Raw genomic sequence first — 16,025 nt, forward strand, 5'->3', positions numbered from 1 at the left:
CTCCAGCAATGAGTTCCAGAGCTTAACTATTTGATGACTGGGAAAATATTTTCTCCTTTAAGAAGTATTACCGCGTAACTTCATGGAGTGTCCCCTAGTCTTCGGACTTTTTGAAAGAGTGAAAAATATTGTCACATTTACCTTTTCTACTCCATTCGCGATTTTATAGATCTCTTATATCACTCCACAGCTGTCTCTTCTAAACCGAAGGACTCACTTAAACCTTTCCTCCCATATGACTGAGAAGAACTCTCATTTTGGTCGTCCTTCCACTAGATCTCTTAAAATATAGCAACCAGAAATGCACAGAATATTCAAGGTGAGGTTGCACCATGGAGCAATAGAGAGGCTTTATCATTTTTTAGGGGCTTATTTTCTCTCCCTTTCTTAATTCCTAGCATTGTTTCCTTTTTTGGCTGCTGCCACATAGAGCAAAAAATGTCACCATACATTCCATAGTGACACATAAGAATATAAGCATTGCCCCTCCCCTGCCACATTATTAAGATGGACTTGATCCACTGCTTATTTCTAGGATAAGCAGCACAGAATGTATTGTTCTGCTTTGGGATCTTTCCAGGTATTTGTGACCTGGATTGGCCACTGTTGGAAACAGGATACTGGGCTTGATGGACCTTCGGTCTGTCCCAGTATGGCAGCGCTTATGTTCTTATGTACTTATACCATACTGGGACAGACCGAAGGTCCATCAAGCCCAGTATCCTGTTTCCAACAGTGGCCAATCCAGGTCACAAATACCTGGAAAGATCCCAAAACAGAACAATACATTCTATGCTGCTTATTCTAGAAATAGTGGACAAAATTTTCCTTTAGGAAGCCATCCAGTGTAGCTTTTGCAGGAAGGGTGTGATGTGGTCAGTTGGAGCTGATATAAACTCTTTTTGCTTTGGCCAGCGTACAGGGCATTACAGTAGTGTAGTCGTGATGTTATCATAGCATGGACCACTGTGGTCAGAGATTTTATAGCTGCTGTAGGCGATAGTATTGCTAACAGTATTTAACTTGCTATTTATCAATACTGAGATGTTTTCCCCTCCCCCTTGAGATGCAATGAACTGATATATATGCACCGCGTGCAGACTTGATCTTCATCTGTCTTTTGCCATTAACAGAACACAAACTGTAAAAGTCTGTCTGGCATTGGCTGTAGTTCCCTAATTGTATAATTTAAAACATTTCATTTTTTTAACATTAGTTTTATTACATTTGTCATTAATACAAACAAGAATAACCCTACAGTCATAGGTAAGTTATACTCTCACTAATATACAGACTAGTTTAAAAGAAAAAACAATTTTGATAGACAACCCTAAGTTATCTCTGAAGCACCAGATCCCTCCCCTAACCCTCCATCCAGTAAACCTAAGAAGCAGCAGTAGTTGCACAAAAGGCTCCCAAACATTTTCAAAAGATGCTAATTATCCTCATTTCATTGCTGTCAATTTACTCATGTAATAAGTATCCATAATTTAGGTCTAAGTCCAATGACATGCCACCAGTTTCCCGACACCTGCCAAGTAGAGAAAGACAATTTGTAGCTGCTTAACTCACTCTTAGAGGCTGCCATTGAAGCAAAATAAGTCTCTGGTTCAAAAGGAAGAGAAAAATTCAAAGTTCTGGAACGTCTTTCTACGGAATGTCCACAAAGGCTGAAGAATAGGACAACCCTACTATATATGAAAATAGGTTCCAAGCCCACCATGGCCTTTTCAGCAATTTGGAGAAGTGAGCCAGGCATGATGGGTAATTGTAGTAATGATGCAAAATTTTAACCCCATTTTCTACCAAATTAGAGTTTTTAAATGTGTTACACTTGTACCCCGCGGTGTCCCACTCATAGCAGGCTGGTACTTATTTGTACCTGGGGCAATGGAGGGTGTGTAGGGATTCCTAGTCAGGGGGAGGAGTAGGGAAACGCTGCGCGTGTTTCCCTACTCCTCCTCCTGCCTGGTTCGTTGTTTGTTGGAGGGGGTTGCAGTCCCTTCACTCTCTGTGTTCCGCCCTCGACGTCATGACGTTTGACGCGAGGGCAGGGCATAGAGACAGTGATTTGGAAGGCTTCACCACCATGAACTAACAAACTGTTTAGGGATGACTTCTGCAGGTTGTCTTCAGAATGTTGAGGTAGCGTTTTATGTCCAGATGGGGTGTGGCTGAGGGCAGGTCTTTGAGTTAAGGTGACTGGTCCTGATAGGTTCGCCATCACTGGGCTAGGCTTTCAGAGACCGAGTGCCCAAACAGCAACCCAAAATCGAATTATTTATCACAAAGTGCCGGTACTCATTATGGGCGGGGTTACCACATATGACTCCACCCCTATGATAGCCACACCCCCTACACCAGCCATGGCGCATATAAACAGACATCACCGAAAATATTATACTAGTATAGAAGGGAAAAAAAAACATGATTTTTTTTCATTATAAATCATTTCTGTAAGCTGTTACAGCTCCAGTATACCCAGTGCAAAATAAGACAGCAGATGTAAATTCTCAAATTGGACATATTCCAAACACTAAAATGAAAATAAAATGATTTTTTCCTACCTTTGTTATCTAGTGATTTTGTTTTTCTATCCATATTGGTCCAGTCTCTGATTCTGCTGCTATCTGTTCTCTTAACTCCGTTTCCGGGTCTTCCTTTCCATTTATTTCTTTACTTTCCTCCTTTCTTCTTCATTTCTTGCCCTCCATCCATGTCCAGCAACCCTCCTCTCCCCTCCAGCCACCCAAGTCCAGCCACCCTCCTCTCCCCCTGCCCTCCCTCCCAGCACCAGGAACCTCCCTCCTCCTGTGAAATTTTAAAAGCCTACCGTTCCTCGGGGTTAAAGCAGCGTGCAGCGCCGGCAGTGAAGAAGCCCCCTCATAGGCGGGACCAGAGCTTGAGAAACCGAAGGGAAGGCCGAAGGTGCGCCAAGCGAAGAACACGCGCTTCTTCGCTGCCGGCGCTGCACGCTGCTTTAACCTTGAGGAACAGTAGGCTTTTAAAATTTCACAGGAGGAGGGAGGTTCCTGGTGCTGGGAGGGAGGGAGGACGGGCGGGCGGCCTGATATTCGTTGTGTTGGAGAGGGCAGGAGGTGGCGAACTATTCGGAGAGAGGGAGTGTGGGCGGACCAGCGACAGGCGCGCGTGCCAAGGGAGGGAGCTCTGCGTGCCCTCTCTGGCACGCGTGCCATAGGTTCACCACTACTGACCTAGCCTAAGAAGACTACAGCAGTTCAGTGCTTCACTGCCTTACAGTGAGCTTCAGAATGTTCGAGGTGGGATTTATTTATATAGATCAGGAGAGACACAATTGTATAATCTAATATTTTATTTGTTACATTTGTATCCCACATTTTCTCACTTATTTGTAGGCTCAATGTGGCTTACATAGTACCGGAGAGGTGTTTTGCAGACTCCGGTGATAACAAATACAAAGTGATGTTATGGTAAGATAAAGTTCATGTGGCATGGCCGCCACATTGGGGAAACGTACATCAAAAGAGTTCAGTTTTGTCCATTACGTACTTTAGTTTTGTGTGTTGTGTTGCATTTATGTTGGATCGGTGGGGTATGCCTTTTTGAACAGGTTAGTTTTGTAGTGATTTCTGGAAGTATAGGTGGTCGTACGTCGTTTTCAAGGCTTGTGGTAGTGCGTTCCACAATTGTGTGCTTATGTAGGAAAACCTGGATGCGTAAGTTGATTTGTATTTAAGTCCTTTGCAGTTTGGGTAGTGCAGAGTTAGGTATGATCCTGTTGATTCTGATGTGTTTCTAGCTGGTAAGTCGATCAAGTCTGTCATGTATCCAGGGGCTTCACCGTAGATAATTTTGTGGACCAGGGTGCAGATTTTGAAGGCAATGCGTTCTTTGATTGGGAGCCAGTGTAGTTTTTCGCGGAGGGGTTTTGCGCTTTCAAATTGCATTTTTCTGAACATAAGCCTAGCTGCCGTGTTTTGAGTGGTCTGGAGTTTCTTTAATGTTCTTTGCATCCTGCATAAATTCCATTAGTCTAGGTGGCTTAGCACCATTGATTGTATCAGGTTGCGGAATGTTTCCCTCTGGAAGAATTGAGTTTCCCCATTGAGTGGAACATTTTCTTTGTTGTGGATGCCGCTTGGCTTTCTAGTGTTAAGTTGCGGTCTATTGTAACTCCGAGGATTTTCAGGCTGTCTGATACAGGAAGGGTGTAGTCTGGGGTGTTGATGTTTGTGGGCTTATCCACGCTGTGTTGAGATGAGAGGATGAGACAGTGAGTTTTTTTCTTTGTTGAGTTTTAGTTGAAATGCATTTGCCCATGAGTCCATGATGTTCAAGCTGTGCTTGATTTCGTTGGTGATTTCTGTCAGATTGGTATTGTACGGATTGTGTATTATGACATCGTCTGCATATATGGAAGGGTTAAGGCCTTGGTTGGATAAGGACTTTTCTTTTTTTTTGTCACATTTGTACCCCGCGCTTTCCCACTCATGGCAGGCTCAATGCGGCTTACATGGGGCAGTGGAGGGTTGTGACTTGCCCAGAGTCACAAGGAGCTACCTGTGCCTGAAGTGGGAATCGAACTCAGTTCTTCAGTTCCCCAGGACCAAAGTCCACCACCCTAACCACTAGGTCACTCCTCCACTGTTGCTACTATTTGAAGTCGGCCCTTGCAGATCACCAATGTGGCCGCGCAGGCTTCTGCTTCTGTGAGTCTGACGTCCTGCACGTACGTGCAGGACGTCAGACTCACAGAAACAGAAGCCTGCGCAGCCTTCTACATGGAATGTTGCTAGTGGAATAGCAACATTCCATGTAGAGTCTCCAATAATAGCAACATTCCATGTAGAATCTCCAATAGCAGCAACATTCCATGTAGAATCTCCAATAATAGCAACAGAATCTCAATAGTAGCAACATTCCATGTAGAATCTCCAATAGTATCTATTTTATTTTTGTTACATTTGTACCCTGCGCTTTCCCACTCATGGCAGGCTCAATGCGGCTTACATGGGGCAATGGAGGGTTAAATGACTTGCCCAGAGTCACAAGGAGCTGCCTGTGCCTGAAGTGGGAATCAAACTCAGTTCCTCAGGACCAAAGTCCACCACCCTAACCACTAGGTCACTCCTCCACTGTTGCTACTATTTGAAGTCGGCCCTTGCAGATCACCAATGTGGCCGCGCAGGCTTCTGCTTCTGTGAGTCTGACGTCCTGCACGTATGTGCAGGACGTCAGACTCACAGAAACAGAAGCCTGCGCAGCCTTCTACATGGAATGTTGCTAGTGGAATAGCAACATTCCATGTAGAGTCTCCAATAATAGCAACATTCCATGTAGAATCTCCAATAGCAGCAACATTCCATGTAGAATCTCCAATAGCAGCAACAGAATCTCAATAGTAGCAACATTCCATGTAGAATGTCCAATAGTATCTATTTTATTTTTGTTACATTTGTACCCTGCGCTTTCCCACTCATGGCAGGCTCAATGCGGCTTACATGGGGCAATGGAGGGTTAAGTGACTTGCCCAGAGTCACAAGGAGCTGCCTGAAGTGGAAATTGAACTCAGTTCCCCAGGACCAAAGTCCGCCACCCTAACCACTAGGCCATCTAGGCTAGTGGGGTCATCATTAGGTTGAAAAGTATCGGTGATAGTATGGTTTTCAGTATCATCTTTATGCTGATGACACCCAGCTATACCTCTCCACACCTGACATCACCGCAGAGACCCAGGCCAAGGTATCGGCCTGTTTATCCGACATCGCAGCATGGATGTCCAACCGCCACCTGAAGCTGAACATGTCCAAGACCGAGCTCCTCGTCTTTCCTCCCAAACCCACTTCTCCTCTTCCTCCAGTCTCTATCTCTGTTGATAACACCCTCATCCTCCCCGTCCCATCTGCCCGCAACCTCGGAGTCATCTTCGACTCCTCCCTCTCCTTCTCTGCGCATATCCAACAGACTGCCAAGACCTGTCGCTTCTTCCTCTTCAACATCAGCAAAATTCGCCCTTTCCTCTCTGAGCACACCACCAGAACTCTCGTCCACGCTCTCATTACCTCTCGCCTTGATTACTGCAACTTACTCCTCACCGGCCTCCCACTCAGCCATCTATCCCCCCTTCAATCAGTTCAGCACGCTGCCGCACGTCTTATATTCCGCCAAAACCGATATACTCATATCACCCCTCTCCTCAAATCACTTCATTGGCTTCTGATCAGATATCGCATACAATTCAAGCTCCTCCTCCTTACCTACAAGTGCACTCAGTCTGCGGCTCCTCACTACCTCTCCACCCTCATCTCCCCCTATGTTCCCGCCCGTAACCTCCGCTCACAGGACAAAGCCCTTCTCTCAGTACCCTTCTCCACCACTGCCAACTCCAGGCTCCGCTCATTCTGCCTTGCCTCACCCTATGCCTGGAACAATCTTCCTTTACCCATACGCCATGCCCCCTCCCTACCCATCTTCAAATCTCTGCTTAAAACTTACCTCTTCTATGTTGCCTTCGGCGCCTAACCGCTCGAGGTAGATAGGGTGGATAGATTGGGGCATTCTATCAGATTAACTGTTCACTCGTCCTCTAGATTGTTCTCTTGTCTTTAGATTGTAAGCTCTTTGAGCATGGACCGTCCTTCTATGTTTAAATTGTACAGTGCTGCGTAACCCTAGTAGCGCTTTAGAAATGCTAGTTAGTAGTAGTAGTAGTAGTAGATAGCGGTGATCCTTGCGGTACTCCACAGTCTGCTTTCCACGGTGGTGATATGCTTGAGTTTGATTTTACTTGGTATGTTCTTGGGGTTAGGAAGCCCTTGATCCAGCTAAGTATGTTTCCACCAATCCCGAATTTATCTAGTAATCTTATTAATATGTTGTGATTTACCATGTCGAATGCACTAGACATGCCGAATTGGAGGAGAAGGATGTTTTGTGATTTTGCTCTCTATAGCAAAACCTCTTCCAAAGGTGTAAATTTATCTTTAAAAAATCACGAATGGAAGACATTTGTAATAAGTAGAGACCCTGCAGATATCTGAATTTGGCAGATCATATAAATGTTGAAAAGAACAATGAATCCCTTCATAACCCTTAACCCTCCATTGCCCCATGTAAGCCGCATTGAGCCTGCCATGAGTGGGAAAGCGCGGGGTACAAATGTAACAAAAATAAAAAATATATATATGTTGCCCACCACCTTATATCTTTGCCTGTCCATGAGTCTAAAAACTTTCTCAACTGTGTACAACAAATATACACAAGGGAGACACTGAAGATAAGTATTTTGCCTCCAAAAGCAGTGTCATAGTCATGACTAAAATTCTAGCAAGATGACGTAGGTGGTTTCCAAATAAGATTAGCCCAATGGTTTGCAAAAATCAAAGCTCTGAATTCGCACCCACACTTTGGGCGTAGGTTCATACCAATCAAATAATGCCTTAAGTTAGGCAGCCAATAATACTTTGTAAAGGCTGGAACTCCCTTGCCCCCCACCCCCACCCCCTGAGAACACTTTTAACATTGCAAGATGTACCTAGATACCCTGAGAGGTCTTTTTTTTTTTTTTTTTTCTTAGTATATTTATTTTATTTTTATTACATTTGTACCCTGCGCTTTCCCACTCATGGCAGGTTCAATGCGGCATACATTGGGCAATGGAGGGTTAAGTGACTTGCCCCGAGTCACAAGGAGCTGCCTGTGCCTGAAGTGGGAATCGAACTCAGTTCCTCAGGACCCAAGTCCACCACTCTAACCACTAGCCCACTCCTCCACTCATATAGTCATGTATGAAAAGGGGGGTGTGTTGGGTTTTGTTTTGTTTTGTTTTTTTTACCGGGCAAGGTTAGGTTGTGGTATTGCTATAGGAAGAGTTTGGCATAAATAAAGAAAATGAGGTAGAACCATCATTTTACAGACTTCTATGTAGCCTAACGACATGTGATGAAGTCTATACAAATGCTCTAGGATAATAAAGATATCGAGGATTAGCTTACCAAAATCGAGTTTATATAAAACTTTGCCAAGTTGCTGAAAGCTTAACTCCTAGATATAGTCCTTTGCACAGCTAAAAGGAAGACCAAGACCTCATCACGTGATAAGCTGACATTAAGCAATTCAGATTTTGAGACTTTAATTTTAAAAGCCTGATAAATTACTATATTATGCAGAGTTTTGGGGTTTTTTTTTAAATCATTTTACATAATTACATTCACATTTATCACATAAATGTAAGGAAATACAGAAATTAATATAAAAAGGAAAACATTTTCTCTCAACAATATATATTTACATAATTGTCCACAATTGGAAGATCCAAGATCAGGAAAACAATCTTAAAGAAAATAAGAAAAACTCAAAATGGTTAATCTTACACTTCACATTTTCTGAGGGAGGAAGGTTAATCGGTTATTGCAGCCGGTACAGTGGTAACTGAAGGAAGTTGTTGCAGAGGATTCTTCATCTGTTTCCACAAACTCTTATAATTTCTTAGGTTCAAACAAATAAGTAATAAGGAAATAAAACACTTACAAGGGAATCGTGCTAGGAAGGTCCCACCTAGAGCAATGATTCCTGGCTTAAAAGCCAAGACTTCACACCTCCCAGTCTGCGATTCCCTTGATGTGTCAGGAAATATATGCATCTTTGAACCCAAAAAACTATCAACCATGTATCGGAAATACAATTTCAAAACATTGTTCCTATCTAAATCAAAGACGAAAGTCACTAATAATACAACTCTATCTATAACTTCTGAATTTTCCAAAATGTCAGTTAAACTTACATCTCTTTTCTCTGAAAGAAGATTTTAAAGGAAATATAATTTTAGTCACCAAAAGGTGGCTATCAGAGTATCAGAGAAATATTTCTTCAAGAATTCAGTAGCTGATATATAGAATATTATAGGTAAATTTATCATTCTCAAGTTTTTTTTCTCTTAATTGGTTCTCCAGAAATTCCAATTTTTACAAGAAAGATAACTATTCTTCATTACCAAATTGTCTGATTTTCATAGAGAAGCCATTTCCGTAATCAAAGTTTCTATTTTTATATCTTGGACTTCCACTTTGTTAGATAGGTATTAATATAAATTCTTTAACTCACATTCTGAAAAATGTTTAGCATCTGAAGAAGAGAGTTATTCACATTCTGCTGCAGTTTCTATAGTACGTCCATTATGACATTATTGGCTTCACCAAGTCCAATTTCTCCACAGAAACTGCTCTAGATATCTCCGGGGGGGAAGAGCTCACTCTCCAATCCCCCAGTTGGTTTATTATCTGGAGTCGATGCTGCGCCAGGACCTCCTCAGGTCACGTGAAACTCCTAACCCACTTCGGGCATTTCCATTATTGGCCTCCATAGTGAAGCAATACTGTTTCCGGGTCTTGGAGGGGTCGTGCCAACAGGGGGACTCAAAGTCACTCCCTCTCCACTGAGATTCGGCAATAAAGCCTTGCTGTTCCTCGAAGCAGGAACCGATATCCCCGACGTTATGACCCCGAATCTCTCCAAAATAGACTGAGAAGTGGTGGGAACCCCAGCCGTGTTCGAGGAGGACAACACCACGGCTTTGCCTTTTCTCTTCCCCATTCTCTGGGGAGCGCGCCTTCTTCTTCAGGCATTCTGGTGTAAAACAGGAACTCAACTAGCGTACGTCCTCCCTCAACGCCATCTTGGATCCTCCAGGTTGGGACACTCTTTGTCTGGTTTCTCCTCAGAGGCCTGTCTGATATGGGTAACCCTACAGCATAGCCCTCTGAGTCATTGAAACACGGAAGCCCCTCCACCTCTGCAAGGTGGTGTCCCTTCGGAGGGGATTATGCAGAGTTCATCCAAAATATAGGGGAGCGAGTCACAAGGGTTTCCCACAGTATGTAGAATGCCATCGGCAAATATTTTAAATTCTTCCCCATTAACCTGGATGCCCTGTGCCTAGTCGTATGTTAAGTTGCTAATGGCAAAAGGGGAGATGGAGGACAGTCCTCTCATACCTCTAAATAGTCATAAAGCTATCAGAATATCCCCCCTTAGTAAAAGTGGAATATTATAAGGCCATTTTTTTAAAATTTGGTTTGAAACCACAAAGTAGATGCCTGCTGCGTAAACCCCCCACTCCACCCGGTCAGCATCTCTTTTTACGAGCCATTAGGATTCCATGCCATATCAAGGTAAATATGGCGGACATTATCCACAGTAGATCTTCCAGTTATGAACCCCCGATTGATCCTCCCCCACAAAAGAGCTGATCGATCATTGAGTCTAGTAGCCAGGAGCTTTGCTAATAGCATCGCGTCTTGATTCAGTAAAGAAACTGGCCTGTAGGAGCCACAAGCTGTGGGATCTTTATCCAGCTTAGGTAGGACTGTTATCCTTACTTCCAGCATGGAAGGGACATATCTTTTCCCTTCAACACAGAATTAAAATGTCTGCCGAAGATTGGAGCCAATTGCCCTAAAACATTAATGAAAGACCATCTAAACCCAGGGATTTACCTGGTTTTAATGTACATATCACATCTTTATCTTACTTTCAAGCATGACAACATACTCATCTCTCAACTTTGGGAGGTGTAGGGAGCCCTTACCTGGCTACCTTTAGAAGGGAGGTGTTCGGGGATAAACATAACCAACAATATCAGGCATACAACATAGGCAATTTTATTGTATGGCAGAAAGAATATCATTGAATGTAAGGTACAAACTTAGATTGTGAGCCCTCCTGGGACAGAGAAATATCTAGGGTATCTGAATGTAACTCACCTTGAGCTACTACTGAAAAAGGTGTGAGCAAAATCCTAATAAATGAATAGATGGAATGTTGCTACTATTTGAGATTCTAGATGGAATGTTGCTGAGTGGAGGAGTGGCCTAGTGGTTAGAGCAGTGGTCTTGCAATCCAGAGGTGGCCGGTTCAAATCCCACTGCTGCTGTTTTGATCTTGGGCAAGTCACTTAACCCTCCATTGCCTCAGGTACAAACTTAGATTGTGAGCCCTCCTGGGACAGGGAAAGACCCAGTGTACTTGAATGTAGCTCACCTTGAGCTACTACTGAAAATGTGTGAGCAAAAATCTAAATAAATAAACATTCCATGTAGAACTCCAAAGAATAGCAAGATTCTGGAATCCTAAAGAGTGACAAGATTCCATGCAGAATCTCAGAGTAGCAACATTCCATGTAGAACCCCAAAGAGTAACAAGATTCTTTGGGGTGGAGGAGTGGCCTAGTGGTTAGAGCAGTGGTCTTGCAATCCAGAGGTGGCCGGTTCAAATCCCACTGCTGCTGTTTTGATCTTGGGCAAGTCACTTAACCCTCCATTGCCTCAGGTACAAATTTAGATTGTGAGCCCTCCTGGGACAGAGAAATATGAAAAAGATGTGAGCAAAATCTGAATAAATAAATAAATCTGGCAAAGACAATGAAATAATATTGTTAACTGAGAGGAAAGTCCTTTCTCAGATACTGAGTGCAAAGCACTGCTCAGGGACTGTCAGGTACTTTCCCAAAGTTGTCTTGTGCAGTTCATACTTATATACATAGGTTAGATTATCTTACAGTAGTGTAAACACATGCTTCTGTGCTTCCCACTGCAATTCTGTTCCCAGCATAGAAAGGATGTGCTTTTGCTACATCAGCAGGAAACTAATCAGGCTGCGGAAAAGTCCATAGACCATTATTAAATGGACTTGGAGAAAATCCACTATTTCTGGGATAAGCAGCATAAAATGTATTGAGCTTTTCTGGGATCTTACCAGGTATTTGTGACCTGGATTGGCCATTGTTGGAAACAGGATTCTGAGCTTGATGGACCTTTGGTCTGTCCCAGTGTGGCAACACTTATGTACTTGGGATTCTGAATGGAATCTTGCTACTCTTTGGGATTCTACATGGAATGTTGCTACTCTTTGGGGTTCTGCATGGAATCTTGTCTCTCTCTAGGATTCCAGAATCTTGCTACTCTTTGGGGTTCTACATGGAATGTTGCTACTCTTTGAGATTCTGCTTGGAATCTTGTCGCTCTTTAGGATTCCAGAATCTTACTATTCTTTGGGGTTCTACATGGAATGTTGCCATGATTTGGGTTTCTGCCAGGTACTTGTGACTTGGATTGGCCATTGTTGGAAACAGGATGCTGGGCTAGATGGACCATTGGTCTGTCCCAGTATGGCAATACTTATGTAGATATATCTATCATGCCCTGGTACACATTCTGTATAGCAGATGGTGGTATCATGTGTATCACTATGAATCCCCATGGGAGCTGGGTAAGGCCTGCTGCAATGAGTTATATGTACTGACTGACTTAGGCTATCAGATTGTGTACGTACAAGGTCATGAATAGTTCAGGGACCTTGCACAGTATTGCTAACTGTACTGGTATTATGGTGGAGGGTTATCAGAGGTTAGCTGTATCCAGGTAATCGGTCATAGCTTGTAGTATAGGTTGTACCTTGGGAGTTGTAAAGGTGCTGATAGAACTGAAGGAAGCTTCGACGTAACTTAATCAGGTGCAATGAGATTACCTGAGCCTTTAATTTCTGGCTTTCAGTTGATGGTCCGTTTCCTTCAAAATAAAATTCTTAGTCAGCTGTATCTTGTATCTAGGCTTGTCAGCCCAAATATTTTGCAGTTGCACCCTCCGAGACAAAGCGACACCTTCTTTAGATGAAGGATGTGAATGTAGTTGTTCACATTGAGCTATTTCTTGTCTCAACTGCCTCCTGCTCTTATCTAGCAGACCATTTGATAAGGTGACCCCTCGCAAAAGCTTTAAATCATCCCAGTAAGCACCCAACGATGTATCTTTTGGTGAATTATAATAAAAAATAGTCTAGCATCTGCATATGAAGGTCAGCCACTACCTCCTATTAGGCTCTCATTCTATCTCAAAAATTGAGGTTTTTTTTTTTTTTTTTTTTTTAATCAACAAAGCTCACATAAAAGTTAACCCAGACTGGAGTGTAGTCAGACCAGACTATGGTGACACCTTAACACCTAATTCAGGTCAACTGCAGTGCTACCTCTCCAGCAGGCAAGCACAGAAAATAACTTTCTTTTAGGACAGTTCAAGCCTTGCTAATATCTTTTTTTTTTTTTTTTTCTTACACTCTTGGCTGTTAAGTTTCTACCTTTAGAGAGTTTCAGTTTAAAATTATAAGGAAAAGGGATTATACACTGTAGAAACTAGTTAACACTTGCTTCCCTCTCTTATATTTTTATTTCTTTTCTAAGACCGAACTGGTCTCTTCTGTTCGACTATCTTGTTAATGCTGTGACAGAAACTTCAAGTTTTAAAACTATGGGGAAAAGGGTATAAAGACTTGCTAGTAAATTTTGCTTGTTTTGTTTTTTAATTTTAAAATTCTAACTGTTTATCAATATCCTACAATTACTCTTTTAAACCGAAATGTTTAAGCTGTGGCAGAAACTTCAAGTTTTAAAACTATGGGGAAAAGGCTATGGAGACTAGCTAATAAAGTTTGCTTGCAGAATCCCTGTCATTCCTCTTTTCTGCCCTTCAATCTTTTCAGTTTTTTCTACATGACCTGGTATTTTGTCTGGACCAGGCACAATGGTGGTTTTATTCTTTTCTGCTGTGGTGGTGGTTGTGGTTCCATCTCTTCCTGACTATTCATAAAGGCTTCTCACGTTTACCATACTTGCAAGTGAACATTTTCAGGGTTAGTTGTGATGCAGATTAGTATGTGGGTAGACTGTGTGTGTATATAGGCTTATACCCATTTGAGCTAATTGACTATATGACTTACAGGTTGCAGACATCAAGAGAGTGAACAACCTTATCAATGACCGGGACTTCTTTGCCCTGCGATCAATCAAAATTCCTGTCAAGAAGTTCAGTGTATGGACAGAAACACAGCTCTCCCCTAAAGGAAAGCCTCCTTCACAAGCTACCTTGACTCAACGCTCCTCTGACTTTCATGGAAGCCCACAAGCCCTGGAGACAGTGACCTCTAATGAAAGTGTTGGCAGTTACTTACAAGAGGTGGACAAGGATATTGAACAAATTGTGAAATGTACAAACGGCAAGAGGGAGAATCTTGATGAAGTTGTTTCAGCCTTATCACCTCCGCAGGCATGTTTTGAAGCCGACCGCCAAAAAGCCAAGCGTAAAGATCTGTACTACGGAGCGGACTGGGGTATAGGGTGGTGGACAGCGGTGGTGATCATGTTGATAGTTGGCATAATCACTCCTGTTTTTTATCTTCTTTACTATGAGATTTTAGTTAAGGCAGATGTCAGCCATCACGCAACAATGGGATCAGCATTTTCACAGATCTCCACACCGTCTCCGCAAGCACAGATAGGAAACGGACATCGCTCAGACAGAGTAGTCGAAGAGAACCATGAGGATGTCCACGTACATCACCAAGAAAATGTGATACAAAGACACATAACCTAGCATTTATTTGAGGAACTGAGCAACTGGAGCACAAAAATGCATTTTAAGACTGTGGAATTGTTCCATGCGCTTTATGGGCAGTGTTGAAGCTGTTGGAAGACTCTTTGTAGAATCCTTTGCTAAATGTTTGCAACTAATGCATTAACCCACCCAAGGGTTATATATTTATATGAGAGAACGTCTAGGCATAATCACTATGTGAAATCCGGACCAGGTTTTAATTGAAACGTCAAAGTTCTAGAGCCGTTTTGGGCAAAATTAACTTCTAAACTTACATGTGGTATATTTAAAGCAAATGAAAGCTACTTGGTGTGTTGTGTTTTTTTTAACAGGATTTTAAATGATACATATCAGCTGACTTTTACTGAGGTCATATTTATATATTGTGCTCCGTCTCCCTCTTTTCTCCAGCGGATGTACCTCAACTACAGTATTTATTCTAAGAATAAAATCTGTTTTATTGGGCTTCTTGTTCTCTTGACTACACTATTAGTGTATATCGGGGCTCAGTTGTCTTCTGGTTCCATTTGTTTCTTAAGTGTCTAAGATCTATGCCTTTTTTTATATATATGACTTTTTACACTTTTTTCTCTCCAGAGAGATTTTGTGTTTTCCAATATAATACAACAGTCTCTCTTTGTAGAAAGGAGGCTGGGAGCCTGTGAATTATTTTCTAGATATAACAGCTGTAGAATTACAAAAACAGATAATGTTAGCTGACCTGTTATATGTACCAGTCTCTTATTTCATCATGTTTAATGAGAATAAGTATGGAAGGAGAAATGATAGTGGAAAAGTCCCTGTGTAGGTGACCAAAGGCTCCTGTTAACAGAAGAGAGAAGTAGCAGGAAACTATAAATGGTTAAAAGACTAAATGGTCATCAAACACTCTGTAACAATAACCTTCTTCTGTGACTGCCATCATGGGAGCTCAATTTGCCATTACCATGATACAAGAAGCTAATTAAAAATATATTACCTACAACTTTTCTTGACCTGTATTTCTTACCCAAATGGACTAACATAGCAACTGTGCAGTTTTGGCTGACATTTTTATGGATTCGTCCAGTCTTTCTCCTTTTTTTTTTTTTTTTTTTTTTGGTTAGCAATGTCTTACGTTCCCCAAATAGCCTATGCTTTGGCAACAGCAGTTGAATTTAGGACAGTTTTTAACTCCTGTTTGCTTATAAAAACTATCCTAGCAGTCGGCTGTTATATGCTCACCATTCCCGGTGGGACATTTTAAGCAACTGCTGATGTGCAGCGTAGCAATGCATTGTGGTATTTGTAGGTTGGAGAAGTACAAGAAAACTGAAACAAGCCTAAAAGCTCTCTCTAAAAATGGAGTTTCTTGAGCAGATAGAATGTAAGCTTCCTTTTACAAATGTAGAAACATATTTTCAAGGTATCACGCCATTCACTTTCGGTATTTCTATATATTTCCTTGAATTTTGTGTGGAGTACTTTGTTTCCCCATTGAATTCTTTTTTGGACTAGGCATGATTCCATTATCAATATGCATAAAAGCTGGGAATGCGCCCATATTTTTCTACACAATAGGATTTAGGACGTCCTTGGCATGCGCAGAGCAGCCAGCATAACGCTTGGCTGCTCGGTGCGTGC

General features: G+C 42.2%; 1 protein-coding gene across 5 annotated transcripts in view; it reads left to right on the top strand.

Moving 5' to 3' along the window:
* LYSMD3 (LysM domain containing 3) overlaps positions 1-15,368 on the top strand; it is a 34,193-nt gene extending 18,825 nt beyond the window's left edge. For all 5 annotated transcript variants that reach the window (XM_030192788.1, XM_030192786.1, XM_030192790.1 and 2 more), the window contains one exon: positions 13,752-15,368. In XM_030192788.1, the coding sequence (XP_030048648.1) occupies positions 13,752-14,402 (651 nt within the window). In that variant the 3' untranslated portion in view covers positions 14,403-15,368. The remainder of the gene's footprint in view (positions 1-13,751) is intronic.
* The last annotated feature ends 657 nt before the right edge of the window (positions 15,369-16,025 follow it).

The sequence above is a fragment of the Microcaecilia unicolor genome, chromosome 2 (assembly GCF_901765095.1).
Source record: "Microcaecilia unicolor chromosome 2, aMicUni1.1, whole genome shotgun sequence".
NCBI classification, from domain to species: domain Eukaryota; kingdom Metazoa; phylum Chordata; class Amphibia; order Gymnophiona; family Siphonopidae; genus Microcaecilia; species Microcaecilia unicolor.